Source organism: Polistes dominula, unplaced genomic scaffold (assembly GCF_049000335.1).
Source record: "Polistes dominula isolate Pdom_NZ unplaced genomic scaffold, Pdom_raw_medaka contig_20, whole genome shotgun sequence".
Classification (NCBI taxonomy): domain Eukaryota; kingdom Metazoa; phylum Arthropoda; class Insecta; order Hymenoptera; family Vespidae; genus Polistes; species Polistes dominula.
The window spans coordinates 3,789,866-3,809,145 of record NW_028301147.1 but is presented as its reverse complement, the minus strand read 5'-3'; the positions used below and the strand labels follow the sequence as shown (position 1 = coordinate 3,809,145).

General features: G+C 25.6%; 1 protein-coding gene across 3 annotated transcripts in view; it reads left to right on the top strand.

The window, feature by feature from the left end:
• The window catches only part of Lrch (Leucine-rich-repeats and calponin homology domain protein), a 68,596-nt gene extending 49,483 nt beyond the window's left edge, over positions 1–19,113 (top strand). Inside the window, exons 7-14 of one of the 3 annotated variants that reach the window (XM_089177180.1) lie at positions 565–686; positions 1,471–1,611; positions 1,958–2,358; positions 2,656–2,807; positions 3,137–3,274; positions 3,368–3,445; positions 4,864–5,029; positions 14,368–19,113. In XM_089177180.1, coding sequence (XP_089033306.1) covers positions 565–686; positions 1,471–1,611; positions 1,958–2,358; positions 2,656–2,807; positions 3,137–3,274; positions 3,368–3,445; positions 4,864–5,029; positions 14,368–14,414 — 1,245 coding nt within the window. In that variant the 3' untranslated portion in view covers positions 14,415–19,113. Of the gene's footprint in view, positions 1–564; positions 687–1,470; positions 1,612–1,957; positions 2,359–2,655; positions 2,808–3,136; positions 3,275–3,367; positions 3,446–4,863; positions 13,368–14,367 lie in introns of those variants that run through there. The other 2 variants (XM_015335369.2, XM_015335368.2) reach the window with 2 other exon arrangements.
• Positions 19,114–19,280: the final 167 nt, after the last annotated feature.

The following is a 19,280-nucleotide window of genomic DNA, read 5'->3' as shown; positions in this document are numbered from 1 at the left end:
TTTATCATATCTATCATATCCGTTAGTTGATTTAGTTATCATCTTATCACGAGATTTTCAGAAATCCTATCTAAAAGCATACGATAAAAAGCTATCTCCTCTTCAACTTTTATATATATATATATATATTTAGGGTTTCTATCAAGATAAAAAGAGAAAGAAAAAAATAGAGTCGTATCGTATTATGCAATGAGGAATGGACGTTGGCTTCTTTGAATACTAAAGAAAATGACTCGGTGTTCTATATTTAGCATGATCGAGTAGATTCCCACTTGTAGTCTCTCGACGATAATATCAAACTCGAATTACTCTTCCTATCTCACTCTCTCTTTTTCTCTCACGTTGGACCTTGTTCAAGTTTCGATCCGAGTGACCTTGACCTGGTCTCTGAGACAGCATCATCTTTTAAAATGATGCGCTAGCATTTTACTAACGTGACACGTTCAAATCCCTGACTTATCATTCGTTTATTGTACTTAGTTAGCACTATTGTCAACATATATATCTATATTTATGTATGTGTGTGATTGTATGACGTGTATATTATATTGTTCTCTCGTATAGGCCATGATACTTCACGATCAGTTGGAGAAGAGAAGATTGGAGAGGAGCACTTCCGAGAATGGGGCAGACATCAGAAGACCGATGACCTCTGGCCTCCATCATACTTCAATTACACCTCCAGGGTAAATCGATCTGTTCTCTTTTTTATTTTTTTATTTTTTTAATCCAAAAAATTTTCAATTAGTCGGATAAAATTGTTCGATAGAAGAAATTTTTCTTACTGTGTCTGTTAAATTGTAATGATTTATTAGAGTGTCTAGATTTTTGTTGATATATCATAGAATTGCAGTGAAATTTAACGAATTGTACAATCACAAAAGTCTGATTCTTCAATTCTTTTTCTAATCAATTTTCTAAATTGCATCTATTCTAAGCATAATGTTTTTAGCAGTCACTAAAAAAAGTTTTATTGACTCGTTTCATTTATAACATTTAATAAATTTTATTTTTTTAAATTTAACTCTACAACAAAAATTAAGTTGGACAATAAGTTAATTCAATTTTGTTCTAATAATATAAATAATGAAAAACCACATTGATTCATTGACCAACGAAATTCTAATTCTATTTAGTCAAAATTCTAACTTTTATACTTTTGTTCAATCATTAGAAAAAAAAAAAATAATTTTTATTACATTGAAATTAAAAAGTATTGTACAGGTTATATTTTTATCCGGCTATTCATCAGTGTTCCAAAAATTAAACGTCTTTCACGGATTGTTAATTTCGAATTTCTTTTTCTTTTTTTTTAAACCTTTGTAAAAGTAAACAAAAAGATATTTGTACTCAAATGATTTCGTTTCTTTTTTTCTTTTTTGTTTTTTTTTTTTTTTCATTCTAACGAATAACTTTTTGCATGTATGTGCATGTGCATTATCGTGCGTGGGTCTTGTTTTTTTTTTCCAGTCCTTTAGAGACAACGCATACGAACCAGTCGCAGACAATTTCAATGACACAGTCTATGCAGCCAATTCAAGCAACGAGTAATTCTACGTCGCTTTTGAATGGGGATGATAAGAGGCCATTGAATCAGATTCAAACGTACAGGTAAATCTTGTTTTGTTTCTCTAACTAATTTATAACAAACTCGTAATATTACATTTCTGAATAGAATTTAACGAGTGTAAAGTTGCGTTAACATTATTATAAGATTGTGCGTGTTTACGTTTTGTTTTTCAATTTATATTGGTCTGATCAATAATTACATTTCCAAATTTTTGAATGTTTATTAATTTATTATTATTATTTTTTTTTTTTTTTTGATCGATCAGTCAAATATAAATAATTACGACAAATTTACGTATTGTTTTCTATCGATCCATGGTGTTGAGATTTCCAACGAGAATTGTTTCGGAACAATTGGCATTGTGTTGAACCTTTCTTTCTTCTTTAGGGAATACAAGGAAGCATTGAGGCAACAAAGGGCCAACGAGGGTCCAAGTGTTTACAGACCACGTGAACAGGTGACACCTCCGGGCAACGAATCACAGAACAACGAGACTGACTCGAACGGAGCTAAGGAGGGCATTGCCCTTACAGGCAAGCAAATTTTCAACGAGGAAAATGCAACCAAGAGGCCCGTGCAAAAGGTTACGCCATCGAGGATCAATTATCAAAATACACCGATCATCAATGGTAGCAATAACGAGTACAATAATAAGAATGGAAAGTATCACGAGCAGCCTTACAAAAAACCTAATTCACCGATCAAAACTTCGAGTAGTATTATGTCTAATAATACTAGTCCAGGTCATACTCCCAGATTAGTCAAAACTGCTGTTGGATATGTCGAAGGTAAGCATTTTATAGATTTAATTTATTATGTATTTTTTTTTTTTTTACATTAATTTAATGATTTATGAGATGTGTTAAATATTTGATGAATTATATGTAAATGTATTTATAATGGATATTTTAAAAATATCTACTAATAAAAGTAGAATATTATATTTACTATAATTATTATCATTTATTTATAGCAACTTGTATGAATTATAAGATTATTATGTTTTATTGAATATTTTCTTAATTTATCTTACAAGGATATATTTTGTTTTTTTTTCTCTTCTTTTTTTTTTTTTAAATAATTAGGTAATAAAAGTCCAAGCAGAAATGGTGGGAGTCCAAAATCGTCAAGGTCCGTTACGTGGAATAGCAATTTGCCAGAGAAATATTCGTTCACAATAAGAAGAGAGATTGAACGTGCCAAAGAGGAAGCCGATTTGATCGAACAGCTCAGGAACGTGAGTGTCGAAGCCATTTTGTTAGCTTCGTTTAAGAACAAAAATTACCACTTCCGTTTCTTCCTCTTCTTCATCTTCTAATTATTATTATTTTATTATTATTATTATTGTTATTAATATTATTATTATCATTATTAATATTATTATTAGTCACTTGAATTTTTGCATTTATTTAATCGAATAAAATTGTGCCAAGTTAATTTACTTCGATGCATTTAGGTTGAATAATTAAAATAAGTTTAAAATCGTCGTCGTCGGTTTATTGTGCGTGAGATATTTTTAATGAATCATTCCCATTGTTTTTCTTTTTCGTTTGAACGTTGCAACAGCATATAGAAACGAGACTGAAAATGGCTTTACCGGAAAACCTGGCGCCAGCATTGACCGATGGCGTAGTACTTTGTCACTTGGCCAATCACGTAAGGCCACGATCGGTAGCCAGCATACATGTACCTTCACCAGCTGTAGTAAGTATCGTTTAATTATATTAAATCAAATTATATTTATAAAATCTTATATTAACATGTTTATACGAAATTATTGAATTTTTTTTTACGTAGCCTCAACTTCCGATGGCTAAATGCAGGCGTAACGTTGATAATTTTTTGGAAGCTTGTCGAAAAATTGGTGTAGATGAGGTAAGACATTTCAATAATTATATATTTAAAGCTTTTGTTGTTATTTTTATTAGTATTATTGTTATTATTATTTCTTTTTTTATCGTGATTATCGTTATTATTATTTATTTTTTTTTTTTAATTTTATTAAGAGCTTTATTCGAATATTGTTTCTTTATTATTCGGTAGTTTAATTTTGCATGAATTATTTATTTAGGAATTGTATACACAGGGTATATATAAATTTTAAGCAAATTTTATTTCTTTTTTTTTTTTTTTCAAAAACATACATAAATTTGTATACAATCCGTATTTTTTTATTTTATAGCGAAAACGATTACTCTCGGTATATTTTTAATATTGCAATGAAAATATTTTATGCACGACGCGATTGTGATGATGAACGTGTGTTAGAAAAAAAAAAAATAAAAAGAGATAGAGTTGTAGTTCGTTATCTCGATTGCAACGTATATCTAAACGTTATTATTAACGTGTATATATATATATATATATATATATAGATAGATAAATAGTTATTTAAATAAAATTAAATTTGTACCTTGGCGTTGTATAGAAATATTTATGTAAACAATTATACTTTAATGCTTGAAAATAGCATCATGTTCTATGATTATCGATGGTAATAAACTTCCAACAACTCTACTAGTCAGTCCCCATTGTAGCCGCGGGCAATTTAAAAGAAGAAGAGAGGAAGAAAATGTGAGATGAAGAGAGAGAGAGAGAGAGAGAGTCAGAGAGAAAGAGAGAGACAGAAAAAAATATTCAAAAGTAATAAGAAGAAAAAAGAACGCGTTTCTTGAGGGTGGAACAAGTATATAATACATTAAAAAAAAAAAAAAAAAATTTGGAAAAAAATTCAAAAGAAGCTTTAGATGCATGCGCCTAGATTTTGATAATTGCTTCTGTGTCGCTCGTTGCTTTTGCACACAAATGGGATTTAATATGATTTTGTTCAAAGAGAGAGAGGGGGGAGGGAGGGTGGGAGGGGGTTTAATAATCTCTTCTCTCACGATATTCCGATCTAACTTCTTTTTTCGATGATTAAATTATTAATTATAAATAAATGAACACATTTATAAACTCTATCTCGTTGAATACATTAAATAAAAAAAAAATAATAAAAAAAAGTAGTGGGGGTGGTTATTTAAGATTGTATCCAACCTCGAGAAACGGATTTGATTGAAATACTCGAACAAAAAGCGTGTCACAGTAAAAGAAAATTAAAGAGAAAAATAATTATATAAATATAATTCGCGTAGTTTTTTTTTTATCGAGGATAAAAAATAATTGTCTTGTAAAAATGAAATTGAATTTTTTTGGAAGAAAGAAAAAAATGTAGAAAATGAATAAAAAGAAAAATAACGAATGAAAAGAGAGAAAATATAATTGGGACTGAGTAGTATCGTTGTTGGTTGCAGGAGGTGTTAATGGACGCGGACGCAATCATGGACGTGGGTTACATGGACGCGTACGGGCTCGAGGCTTTGGCACGTCTCGTCTCCGTTCTTCTCCTTCTTCCAGAAGAAGAAGAAGTAGAAGAAGTTGTTGAGAAAGGGAACGAAGAGTCGGCCGCAGGTTCACCCCGTACGATTCAGGACCGCGTCTTGTCCGCGATGCTTTTTGCAACATTCCTAACAACCCTGGTTCTGCTCTATCTCTTCCCGATTCCTGATTAAAAAAAAGCAGCGTGTTTGTATGCGTGTGCGTGTGCGTGTGTGTGTGTGTGTGTGTAGGGTGGTGACGCGTGAAAGAAAATATGAGAGTAAAAGAGAGAAAAAGAAAGAAAGAGAGAGAAAAACAAAAGTAATCAAAAGTTCAATATGAAAAGGAATTGAAAGAAGAAATAAAAAAAATAAAAATAAATAAATAAATAAACGATGAAAAGAAAGGACTGATATTATTATATTTGTTGGGGTTAGTATTTTTGAATATTTTTAACGAGTAATAAATTGTGATAGTGGATTTTTTAACGTCGAATAATTTGTTATAAATTTTATTTTGTAATATCAATTATTCGAATTATAAGATTAATAATGAAATTGATTTTTTTACTTTTTGTTTTTGTTTTTTTTTGTTAAACCTAATCCACTATCACTAATTACTGATATATATATATATATATATAACCAATAAATATAATCAATTTTGGATTGGTTTTGATTTTAAACAAATGATCAGAAATATGTAATTTAATATCAAGGATGTAATTTAAGTGGATCAGTATTACAACGTATCATACAAATACTTGTTATAGTATTTGTAACAACAGTATTTATCTTATAGGAATATACCAACTATAATAATGCACATCTTATATATTATTTTTTATTTATAATTTTATATTTAGAATGTATTTAATAAATTAATCGTTTAATTTAATTTTTTTAAAATATTTAATAAATAATTTAAAATAAAAAAAAATATATATATATATATATACACATATATTAACTGATCATTTATTTAATATAATATTAATTAAAAATATTTAAAAATACTGAACAAATTAGTAGAAACGAATGAGAAGTAACAACAACAATGATATTGCAAGATGAAAAGTAAAAAAACAAAGCTAAAAGAATTTGCGATGTGAATGAAAAGAGAGAAAAAAGTAAAAATAGTGGAAAAAGAAAGAAAAATAAATTCTATTTAATTGAGAGAGGGAAAGAGAGAGAAAGAAAAAGAGTGAGAACAATTTATGTGAACTTAAAATTTCCATTGAAAAAAATTTCGAATGTTTGTTTTTGAATTTTAAAAATTTGCATACTTCTCTCTTTTTCTCTCTTTCTATCTTTCACTTTCTCTAATTTTCTCTCTCTCTCTCTCTCTCTCTCTCTCTCTTGGTCTGTCTCTTTCTCTTTCGTTTGTTTGATTTGTTTCTTTTTCAAAAGTTTGGAATTTTTGTTAAACAAATTCTATCTCGATTTGGGAATTACGATTTGTTCTTTAAGTATCACACGCGACACTTATTTGTACAATATTTGTTCTCAGCCAATTGAATTAACGCGATGATAGATGTATAGAAAATGGACGTTTGGTTTTTTCTTAAACGTCGTCGATTGAGATTTAAATGAACGGAAGGAAACCGAATTATTTTTTGAATACCTTTACACGATAAAACGAAATACATACAACGCAGCTTGATTGAGACGACGGTGCACGTGTTAATAGTCGCAAATATAAACATTTTTTTAATCGTAGTTGCGGTCGCGTAAAAAAAGAAAAAAGAAAAGAAAAGAAAAAAAACACATATGAGATAAGTGAGATAACGAGAAAGAGAGATAAATTATCCTTTTTTTTTATTTTTATTATATTAACACTTTAATGGCCGCACGTCTACGCATAACGTCGCTAGGGGTCGGTAATATTTTTGAAAAATTAATTTAGAAAAACACTTTATTCAATTTACCAAAAAATTAACATAAAATAAAACAACAACAACAATTTAACGACAAATTTAATTTTATATAATTTTAAATATATAAAAAGTTATAAATAAATAACGGCCAATAATGGTTGTTCCGGCTATCACACACATGTTGTGTGAGCGGCCATTAAAGTGTTAATTATTATTATTAATATTATATCAACGTAATATTTTTTTTTTGCTTTAGTTTACGCTTTGTAAAATATCGAACGAGAAAGTGCCGCGTGTTGATTCGAAATAAGAGAAAAAAACAACAAATGATTTTGAAGTTTCCGTACGAAAGATCAAATCTCGACACGGTGTTAAACATCGATTTAGAGTTTGATTCGAAGTCGTATTTTGAAAAAAAAAAAAAAAGGAAAAAGAAACTGCGTCTTCCCTCGATCATGTATCCCTTAATTTTGTTTTTGTTTAAATTAATGTTGTAAATACAATAGGTTAACTTCATGAACAACATGACAATTCGAGATGGAATTGCACGTATGGAAACTTATATGTTTTATTTTTTATTTTTGTGTATGTTTTTTTTTTTGTTCATTCTTTAATTAAATATTTCAATACGATCTCAATATTATTTTGTATATATATTTTTTTCTTTTTATTTCTAATCGTCGTTGAGATCGAAACGAGACAATTGAAACGAATCACTGCCTACTTTTTGAGGGTACGCTTTGAATTATTTAGATTAAAAAAAAATCGTCTTCTCGTAGATTAGGAAAGTGGTCTGATGTTTAATGAGAGAAAAAGATAAAAAAAGAAGAAGATAAGATGTATTTTTTTCTTCCAATTATCTTCCAAAAATTGTTTGTTTCTAATAATTAATAATAGAATCGAAATGAATCGTACTAAGTATAAGATTTGAACGGTTTTTTTATTTTTTTTATTTTGTAATTACTTGCGAATTTTCTATTAGAGGCCACTTTCATAATTACATCGTAATATTAGTAATTAAAATAGAGAGATAAAATTTTTGATATAGCTCGATAACAAAAAAAAATATATATATCTTATTCGTCTAATATTCGCCGTAATAGTTTTTTGCATAAAGAGGCCAAATAATGCTTGCGGCTTTGTGAACGTTGTTGATTCACATTTAAAAAAAAAAAAGCAATGATTTGCAATTATTTTTTTTTCTTGTTTGTATTTAAATATTAAGTAGTAGCTCCTAACAGGGTTGTAAAGTTCTCCCATTTGTGGAAGTTCCTTTTTTTCTTTGTTTTTTTTTTGTTTTTGTTTAATTCTAAAAATTCGTATCATTTACATCCAACGTTTTGTACAATTTTTCCATTAAGCGTAGAAGTGATAAGCTTGATTATCATAATTTATTACGTATTTGATAGTCGCCTATAATTGTAGAGAAAAAAGAAATATTGCCATTTAGTTTAAAACAATTTAGATCGTAGGTTTAAATCAATGACTTTAATTTGACTTAAAAAAAAATTCTTTTCATTTTTTTCCTACGTCGATCAACGAGAATTCTAAAATCAAATAAATTTTGTCCTAACTGTTTATTTAAATTTATACGATTATTAATCGATATAAAATTATTGTTAAAAAAGAAAACTTGTAAGTGGAATTCTCGTTGAAATTATGGCGTAAACGTGTTGCGAGTGTGTACCGTGCGTGAATGTGTGTGTGTGAAAACGCGTAATCAAAGATCGCAAATCAAAGGGATGAAAGAAAAGAAAAAGTAGGGGGTGGGAAATGAAAAGCGTTCGCATATCACCTTTTAAAATTGTCTATGAATGTGTACCTTAAAAAAAGGGATGAATTTTTGGATCATTTAAAATGAAAACCTTTCGGGTGGGCAAGTAGGATTTCTCGATGAAAAAACAAAAACAAAAACAAAAAGAAAAATAAAAATAAAAAGGAAAAAAAATATTTTGTCTATACGTAAGTACGTGACAGGGTTGATCGGGGGTAAGGAGTTGTAATCAAAAAAAGAAAAGAAAAGAAAAGAAAAAAAAATTAAAATAAATCGGTGTCTGTCATACGTTCTAAATAATAAAATTTAAATAATAATAATAATATTAATAATAATAACATAATAATCTTCATCTATATTCTCTAAGTGCATTAGAAGCACGCATTTAAATAAAAATAATTAAAAATAAAGGGAAATAATTTTTTGAAAAAAAAAAAAAGTATTAATGAAAAATCGGAGAACATTCATCTAATAATAATATTTAATAATAATAATAATAATAATATTAATAATAATAATAATAATAATAATACAATCGAATTCAGTGTTCAGTACCATGACATAGCCTTTGAAAAAAAAAAGTACACGCAGAAAAAAAGAAAGGAATGAATAGTATAAATTTGTGTCCGATAATGCCCCCTAACTAATACGAGGGTTGTATTTTTTTAAGATTCGACCAATACACACACCACTTATGGCTCTTTCAGAATTGGTGGATCTGTGATAGGTAGCTTGATGAAAATAGTGCAGGATTATTATTCGTTCAATAAGGTGCTAACAAATCTCCCGTTTTTTTTTTATTTTTTATTTTCCTCTTCTTGTATTTTTTTCTTTTTTTTTTCTCTTTTTAAGTTCGAAGATTTTTTTATTTAGCTACTTGTAAAAAAATAAAAACAAAATAAAAAAACAGAATGCAAGTGAAAGTGAAAGTCGTAGAAAAATGTTTCGGGATTGATTCGTAATTTTTTGGTTTAATCTTAAACTTCAAAAAAACATGAATTTAAGGCAGCACGTGATTCCTTCAGCTTGTTTCATTCGTTTAAAATATAAAATAAAAAAGAAAATAGAAATAGAATTGATTGGTATAAAAATGAGTCAAAAGAAATTTTGTTTTGAAAGAATTTTCCATAAAATCAACTGAAAATTAATAAATATGTATCTTTATGGTGTTGGAAAAAGGATTTTGAAAATATTTGATAAAAATAATCATTTAAAACAAATGTCATATACCTACATAAATATAAATATAACTTATTATATACATTCAATAAATTAATAATATATATATATATATATATATATATATATATATATATAAATGCACAACAAATAATTTTATAAAGAGCAAAAGAAATTAATTTTGCACGTGCCGCCAATGTGATATTATTTTCTATTTTTTTAACTTCTACGATTCGCCATCAAATTGAAATCTTCGTCGTTTATTAGCGTGCTGATAAAGAAAAAATCACGTCATTTAAGTTTCACGTTTATAAAATTAGAAGATGCGCATATGATGAGAAAAAAAAAATGATAAAAATAAAATACGAAAAAAAGAACAAAACAAAAATGAAAGAAAGAAAGAAAACAGAGAGAAAAAGAAAATAAGAAAGAAAAAAAAAATAAATAAAAACGATGATCATTCGAACCGACAAAATTCATTCCGGTCGGTAGCCTAATTAAAAATTTTCTATTACAATGGTAAAGACACGGTGCCTGCTACAACGCCAATTTATTTTCATAAATCCGCGACAAATATAAATGTGTGTGGAGATGAACATATTATTATTATAAATACATATATATATATATTTAAATTATATATGTATATATACATATACATCATTTACATAATATATTACTCATGACTCTCATATAACTACGTATAATTACAAATATTCGTACGATAGGAACGTGTAATAGTACGTGTAATAGTTCTTTTTTTTTTTTTTTAAATACGTTTTATCAATAACATTTCAGGCGAATTTTTTTTCGGTATCTTTTCAATTTAAACACATCGAATTAATTTTTGAATATTAAAATATTACATTATCGTCAATTTTTTGCATGCATTTTATTGCACGCACGTAGATGACAAAAACAAAATTGAAAAATTATTTAATTCTCTAAAGATTTGACCTTTTATTATTTTTTTTATTTTTTATTTTTTTTTTGAACATTCATTAATTTTGAAAATGAAAGAATTCACATATAACTATAGTTACAACATATCCTTGGTATCAAAATTTAGGATTTAAGATTCTTCCACGTTAGAAAAGAAAAGAAAATTTGTAGAAATAGAAATGTTTATATTTAATTTGCAATAAAATACACGTTTCAGTTTCTAGTCCATGTATTCAACGAAATGCATGTGTAATAAGGCTATTTGTTCCTCTAGTCACAAATTTTATTTTATTCTTTTGTTCTTTTTGTCTTTTTTTTTTTTCTTATTTTAAGTGACTACTACTTTCGTCCACAATAAGCACGCTTATCGATCATTATAGTTAGTTAGGTTTCTAATTTAAAAAAAAAAAAAAAAAAAAGACATTTGAAATTTAATTCATTCTGTTAAATAGAACTGATATATATTTTTTGTAAGATATCATAATCATCGAACATTATTAATATTTTATATTTAAAAAAAAGAATATAATTCATCGGTATCATGGTTGTTTTTAATAAATCATAGTTAGTTCATTGCATTCGTAGAAAATTAAATAGCTAGATAAAACAAGTAACATCAGTATTATTTCTTGCTAACAATAATTTACACTGAAGTATTAAACATTTGAAAGATAAAAAAAAACATTTTAACATTTAGACTTGGCTATGAGAAGAAACATATGTTTATTTATTTCTAATTTTTCATCTTGAAAAAGAAAATATCATGATAAAGAACAAAATGAATTTTATTTATTTTTAATTTTATTTTTTATCAGCTTTGTTATTTATCTATTAATTATATTTCGCTTTACACGAGAGGATAGTAGCATGAAAATAAAAGAAAATGAAGAAAAAAGAATTCACAAAAGGAATTTATATTAATATAACTATAATTAATAAACAAAACAAATAATTAACAATAATAATAATGAGGTAATCCTGACTATAATAAAACGCTGATTTAGTGAACTAGCATTAACGATATACATAAAAATAATAATATTAATTATTAATAAATAATAATATCAGTTATTATATTTTATTATTATTTATTAATACAAATATTATATAATATTATTCTAAATAATTAATACTAATACTAATAATAATAATAATAATAATAATATTAATATAATTACACACACAAAAAAAAAATGAAACACAATATCATTCCATTGTATTAGCTTGTATAATTTTTGTAAATGAATATAAGTGCAAAAACAGCGTATATATGCAAGATATATGTGTAAAAATTATATTATATATTAAATTATATTATATTATATTATATATAAATTAGATTATATTATATTAAATTTTCTATCAAAGCAGGTATATAGTTCGTTGAACGCGTTTCCGGTATTTTAATTATTATTATTATTATTTCGGTGATCGATGATTATTATTTTCATTTATTTTTAGCAATTTTAAATATCGTTGTTAGGTTTTTCAATCTGAATATTATTATTTTTTTTTTTTTACAATTTAATAGTAGTATTTAATATTCAGTTCGTTTCTCATATGATTTGAAAATAATAATTTTTTAAAATGATATCTTATAATAATTATAATCATAATAATAGTAATAATAATAATAATAATAATAATAATAATAATAATAATAATAATAATAATAATAATAATAAAACGATAATGATAATGATAATGATAATCGATACGAAATATAAAAAAAATAATATCGGTGCTTGGTTTTTCAATTCGTTGAGAATCATTTGTTTCTTGTAAGGCTTTTTATTAAGGCTTTGTGTATGTGATGTTCGATTAATTATTTATTAAACAAAAAAAAGAACAATTAGAAAGTGAACATTGAGTGAGAAAGAAAGAAAAGAGAGAGCACGTTTGTAAAAAAAAAAAAAAAAAAGAACAATAAAAAGAAAATGTGCATTTGAAGAAATTTTAATTGAAAATATATAACAAAAAGTTTTGATTTTTTAACGTTGAACAAATGAAATTTTTCGTTTAACAAATAACACAAGAATATACAATTAAAAATAATAAGACATAAAATTATATTGGCATAGCATGTTTCTTGTCCAAATGTTTTATATTACAAATGTACAAAAAAAAAAAAAAAAACACTTCGTGCTTGTTTCAAAAATGCAAAAGAATTGAATTATAAAAACCAAAAAAGAAACGATTTTTTTAAACGATACGTGTCCTCTGCTGTGGTATGTATGCATGTAATATATGTGTGTGAGTATGGTGCGTGTATATGTGTACGTCGGAATGATTCACTTTTACGCACAAGTTTTTTTTTTCTAATCATAGTATTAACGTTTCTACAAGTATTATCCTATAAAAAGTTATGTTTTTCTTGTTTCTTTTACATTTCCATTATTATTGCGTAAAAATCTTCTTGTTCTTATTAATATTTTATTTGTTAATAATTATTTGTTTTCTTTTTTTCTTTCTTTTATCGTTACATGAATTTTATTTTCATTATCTAACCCTCTTCCACCTTTCTCGAATGAAAGAGAATCGTCTAACACTTTTGAGATGAGATATTGTTTATATGTTGTTTTTGTTTTTTTGTTTGGTAAATATTCATTTAAATATATTTATATATATGAATGGAGAAATTTTAATAAAAAAAAAAAAAAAAAAAAAAATTTGGGGTTGGCTTGTGATCCTAAAATGCTTCTTCGTTTGTACGCGTACAAATTTATTTCGTGCGTTACGCGTTAAATTTGTTGCTTTTTATCGTCGAACCGTGATGCATTGAAATTAGATTAGAAAAAAAAAAAAAAAAGAAATGAATGCACTTCGTAAGATATAACTGATTTTTATAATTTGATTTTAAATTGAAAAAATGAATAATTTATGAAATCAAATTTCGTTATTATTATATACGAACGAGACAACGGCATCGCTTATTGAATTTTCTAATTTCAGGTGTACACATTGTAACTTTGATTGTATTATTGGTAATGTAATAATTGTAATACCTTATATATCGTCATTTATAATAAACTATTCATTTTCATAAGCTCGTCGGAGCAATGGATATGATACGTTTTTTTCTACATGAAAAATTAAACAACAAAAATGAAAACACAAAACGAACAAAAAAAAAACAATTCTATTTTAAACACATTCCTCGAATTATTATTAATAAAAACAATTTTGGTATCTAATAATTTACATTGCTTGTTTTATTAACATTACTTAATATTTAATCATTATTGTAAATTGAATTTTTGATTTATTTTGTATATTTGTTTAAAAAAAAAAAAAAAAAAAAAAAAATTGATTTTAACTCTGCTAGAAATTTTTATCATGTTTTTGTTTTTGTTTTATCTATAAAATTTAAGCATTGCTGCTAACAATAAGCATATTTTCTTTTTTTTTGTTGTTGAATATTTTGAATTTAAGTATAGTATTAGAAACTAAGATTTATCTATCGTTTAATTTTGTATATTTAGAATCTTAGTCTCTTACTTTGTTTACAAATTTTTAAATTTTTTATACGCAATCTAAGCATTGCTGCTAACAATAAACATATATATAATATTTCGTTTTCTATTTTTTTTTGGATTTTTTTTTTTTTTAATTTGTTAAGAAGACTGAATTAATAAGAACTGATCATTGGTATTGAATTTTGTGTTTCAGAATTTGGTCTGTTGTGCGAGCGATGTTTTGGAGGGTGGCAATCGTAGCGTTGTACGTGTTGCAATAACCGTTTCGGAGCTTCTGAGGTTCCATCAAACTCGTTCACCCTTGCAGACACCGTCTAACGTTTCAAATCATGTGCCGGCTTAGCGCCAGACGATTTAATTCACGAATTGTCTTTTTTCGTTAGATCACAGAAAGACAGACAGCAGAAAGAGAAAGAGAGAAATAGAGAGAGAGAAAAGAGAGAGAGAGATCATCGAAACGATCAAAATAATTCGTTTCAACGTTTCCTGCATGCACACGAAGACAAAAATGGAAGAGGAAAAGAAAATTAGAAATAAGATATTTCGAGTATTAATTGCACGATTTTTGAATATTGATGATAATTGAAATAATATTCTACGCTTCGTAAATCGATAAACAATTTTTATCGATTCTTCTATTTTTTTTTTATTTGATTTTAATTTTGATCAATCACACGCTGTTAGAAATTTGTCATTTTTGAAAAAGAAACTTTGTTTACAGGTAATTATGCTTTTATCTATCATTAAAAGAGAAGTAATTTAGAAAAAGATTTTTCTGTTATTACCGACAGTCGATAATTACCGATTGTCGATAATATAGAAATCTTCAAGGAATTGAATTGTATCTTTCATGAAAAAAAAATACAAAAAACACGTTCATTCTTGTTCGCATTTATCAATGGGATCAAGATTTTTTGTTTCACGAACGAATGTCAATGATAAAAATCGTAATTTTTATTTTCATTCAAGCGTGATCTTTATACGATTAATCGATAGATGTAAAAATAGAAGTTACGATAAGAATTTTTTGATACTTTATTTAAATTAATATTACGAGTATATAAGCATCGATTTAAATCGTGCAATTACTCGTTCACATTTTTGTAAACAATCAAAAACATTTTTTCTGAAATATTAGACGTGAATCGTAATCCGATAGACTGTAATCAGCCATGACACTTAAACTTAGGTATAAACAAATTTTATACGATATAAGAAACTAAGAGAATTGAACAATAGTTGAGAATGATGACTGGGATTATAAGATCGAACGATTTCTTCGAAGATCTTTTTTCAAAGATTTGCAATTAAACATTAGAGAAAGAAAGAGAGAAACAAAGAGGGAGAATGTGTGTTCAGTGTGTTTTTACACGAAACAAGTATGCAAAGTTTCTTAAATACCGTAGAATTAGGACCAATTTATTATAAAATTGAAAAAGCTTCAAACATGTGTCGCTGAATGTGAAAGAAACGATAAACGAACAAAAAATATATATACAATATATATTATATACACATCATACATATGTTATGTATAACGAAACTGAAAAAAAAAGAGAAAAAAGAAGTAAGGATAATAAAAAAGTAGAAAGCATTAAAAAGCTTGTAAGATCAACAAAAAAAAAAAAGAAAAAGAAAAAAGAATAGACGACGATACTTTCGTGTTATTTTAAAAATTGATTTTGTAAACGACGAGCAATGCTTCAAAAAAAAAAAAATATTAATAAATAAATCGGGTACCGTATACGTGAGTACTCGAGTAGTATCTACATGGTGATTACAGTTGATACGAAATATTTGTTCTTTTTTCTTTCTTTTTAAATTAATATAATTAATTAATTTATTTAGTTAGTTAGTTTAGGTTGTTTCTTCTTTTTTTGTTTCTTTTAATTTTTACCGTCACACCAATGTGGCGTAATATTTAATACTCAAAGATATTTAATATATACTTGGTTTTCTTTTTTTGAAATTTTATTTAAAAAAAAAGATAAAAGATAAAAAAAGATTATGCGTGTATGTATAATACTACATACAACTTAAAATTATTCGGTGAGTGTAAAATCTAATTAGGAATTGTAATTAATTCAAATTTATGTACGACCTTGAAAATTGTTCTTTTTTTGTTCGTCATTAGTTTCGAAGATAATTTAAATTTGTTTATATTAATATTTTACCAAAAAAAAAAAAAGAAGAAAAAAAATGTTTATCATGAAAAATTGCAATTATAGATCTCTCTGATTTCTTTAATTTCTCTCTTTCTTTTCAATTATTATTTTTATTCTTTCTCATCACGGAAGGTTCGTTCAATTATTTCCTTCGTGTTTGCTTGTTCCAAATATCAAATCAAAAAAATATTATCTCATATTTGTAGGATATTTAATTATATAAAACATAAAAAAAAGAAAAGCAAAAACAAAAAAAAAAAAAGAAAATATAAACAAAAAGCAAGTGAGTAGATCTTTGCGTGCAAAAAAATACTTTCAATTAGTTAGGAATTCTTTAATTGATCTTATCACTGCCTTTTTAAATGCAAAAATAATCGACGATAGTTTAGATATAAATATAATTGAAAAAAGGAATTGTTTAAACAAATTGTTCCTTTTGATCAATGAAGCAAATTATCGTAGACTTTGTATTATATGTTTGTTCCTTTTTTATTTTTCATTATTATATCATTTTAATTCATTTTACTGCCAATAATTGAGCCTAATAGCAAACGTGCCATTACATTACGTTTCATTACATCAATCAAATAAGATCTATTAGATCAGTAAAATTAAAAAAAAAATACATTTAATTAATAAACAGTTACGTTTATTCCTTTTTTTTTAAATATTTAACGAAAAAATTATTCGTTATTTTTTTTTTGGCATTTCTTTCATATTCATTTTTTTTATTTATATATATATTCTATTTAAATTAGAATTTTTTTATTTTAATAATACTAATCCCACCTCTCTTGTGATAATTTTTTTTACAATTTTAGGTTTGACAAATTCAAATTTAAATGATCGATAAATAATTTGAAAGCTTAGATTGTTTAAAACTAAAATTATGTTTCGTCGTTTTTCTTATTAAAAATTGAACATTAATGTGTGCACGTATTTCTAGTTTCATGTGTGGTAAAAAGGAGAGACAAAAAAAAGAAACGAAAAAATTAAAAATAATAAGATAAAAATAATAATGAAAAATATGCTAATAATTTGTCAATTTTGATTATATGAAAAGAAAAAAAAAACCATACACTCGATTAGGTGCTAAGTCTTGTATCATTATCTCTATTAATTATTATTACTATTATCATTAATTCTTCTTCTTCTTCTTCTTCTTCTTCTTCTTATCTTCATTATTATGAATTATTATCTCGTATCTACTAAACGTCAGTCTTCTAATTTCCTTACGTGTGTATCATAAAAGGATAACGAAGGATCTCAAACGGTGTGTGTGTGTGTGTTATCACAATAAGAATTTCTCAGATGGGAAGAAAAATGAATTGAATCGATTGTTCGAATAATTAATCGAACAATAATCGATATTAGAAAGATGTAACTATAATATTCATATTTATTGTGCCAAAGATGTACCTATGTTTAATTTACATTTTAATTCACTTTGTTCTTTTCTTCATCTTTATCTTATTACTATTATTATTATTATTATTATAACTTTTTTTTTATTATTATGCTCAGTAAAGAAAGAATGAATTTAGTGACTTTGCAATTAAAATTAATTTGGGAATTAAACTCGATAATAATCGAGATTCCTCTTGCAATAAACACAAATTATGAAAATCAATTTTTTAATTAATGTTATGAAATAATCGTTGAATTTTTTTACGATTAATTTCATTACACTTTACTTTTTGCAATAATTATTATGTGAGTATGTGTATAATAGTTGATTTAAGATATCGAAATACGAGATTTTTTTAACATTTGACGATTGTTTAAATGAAATATCTTTACGAAAAAGTTGATCGAATGTATAATTCATTCACTTATGAATTATTATTTGTTTTTTTTCTTCTTTTAGGTTCATTTTTTTTTATTATATTTTTTTTTTATTGTTGTTTAGACAAACGTACGTAGTAGGACACGTAATTTGTAAATCACGTATCTATTTTTCTCGAATATTTGTATTACTATTATTATTATTATTATTATTATTATTATTATTATTATTATTATTATTATTATTATTATTTTTTTATGTATACATAAAATCGGATCGATTTTATTAACACATTCGTTTCCGTCGAATTTATGCGAAACCATATTGTTAAGTATAGAAAATTATGCGAATCTTAATAAGATTTGTTCGAGAAGAGTATTGTTTTTTTTTTTTTGAAAGTATATATTTAGTATTATTTTCTTCGAAAGTTTATTTTTCATTTATTCATTCGTTCATTCATTCATTCTTTATAATTTTTTTTTATATTTTCTGTTAAAGAAATACGAACGTGAAAGTGAATCCTCCGTTCTTTCATGAATGCCTTTGAAACATTTTTCTCACCGTTAATAAAATAACAAAAAATAATAAATAAATAAAACAATCAAAGCACTATTTACATTGATTATTGATATTAGTCAAGCTATTTTTTAAAAATCACACGATTATTTATTTAAAATAAATAATAAAAAGGAATATGTCAATTTTTGAAGGAAGGGGACGAATGGAACCAATTAAGTAAAAATTATAAATGATCTTTATGGAATTCGGACACTTTCCGTACGTTTTTCTGATACAATAAAATAAAATAAAAAACTAATTTCGTACGATCGATTATTATTGATAAAGTCGATCGTCATGAATAATCGCTCGCTATAATATGACGGATTATAACGCGCACTACGTAATATTAAAATAGATATGAAAAAAAAGGAAGTTAATGATACCATGTATAAAATAAATCGATCGAGAAAATATTGCCTAAGCAATACTAACGACGTTTTTTTCTTCTTAATACCCAACTAATTTAATCCCTTAAAAAAATATAAAATTAGAAAAAGAAATCCTTGCACGTAGGATAGAAAATAAATAATTCTAATAAGTTATGATTGTATTCAAATCAATTGATGAAAAAAAAATGTATTCCAATGAATAAAA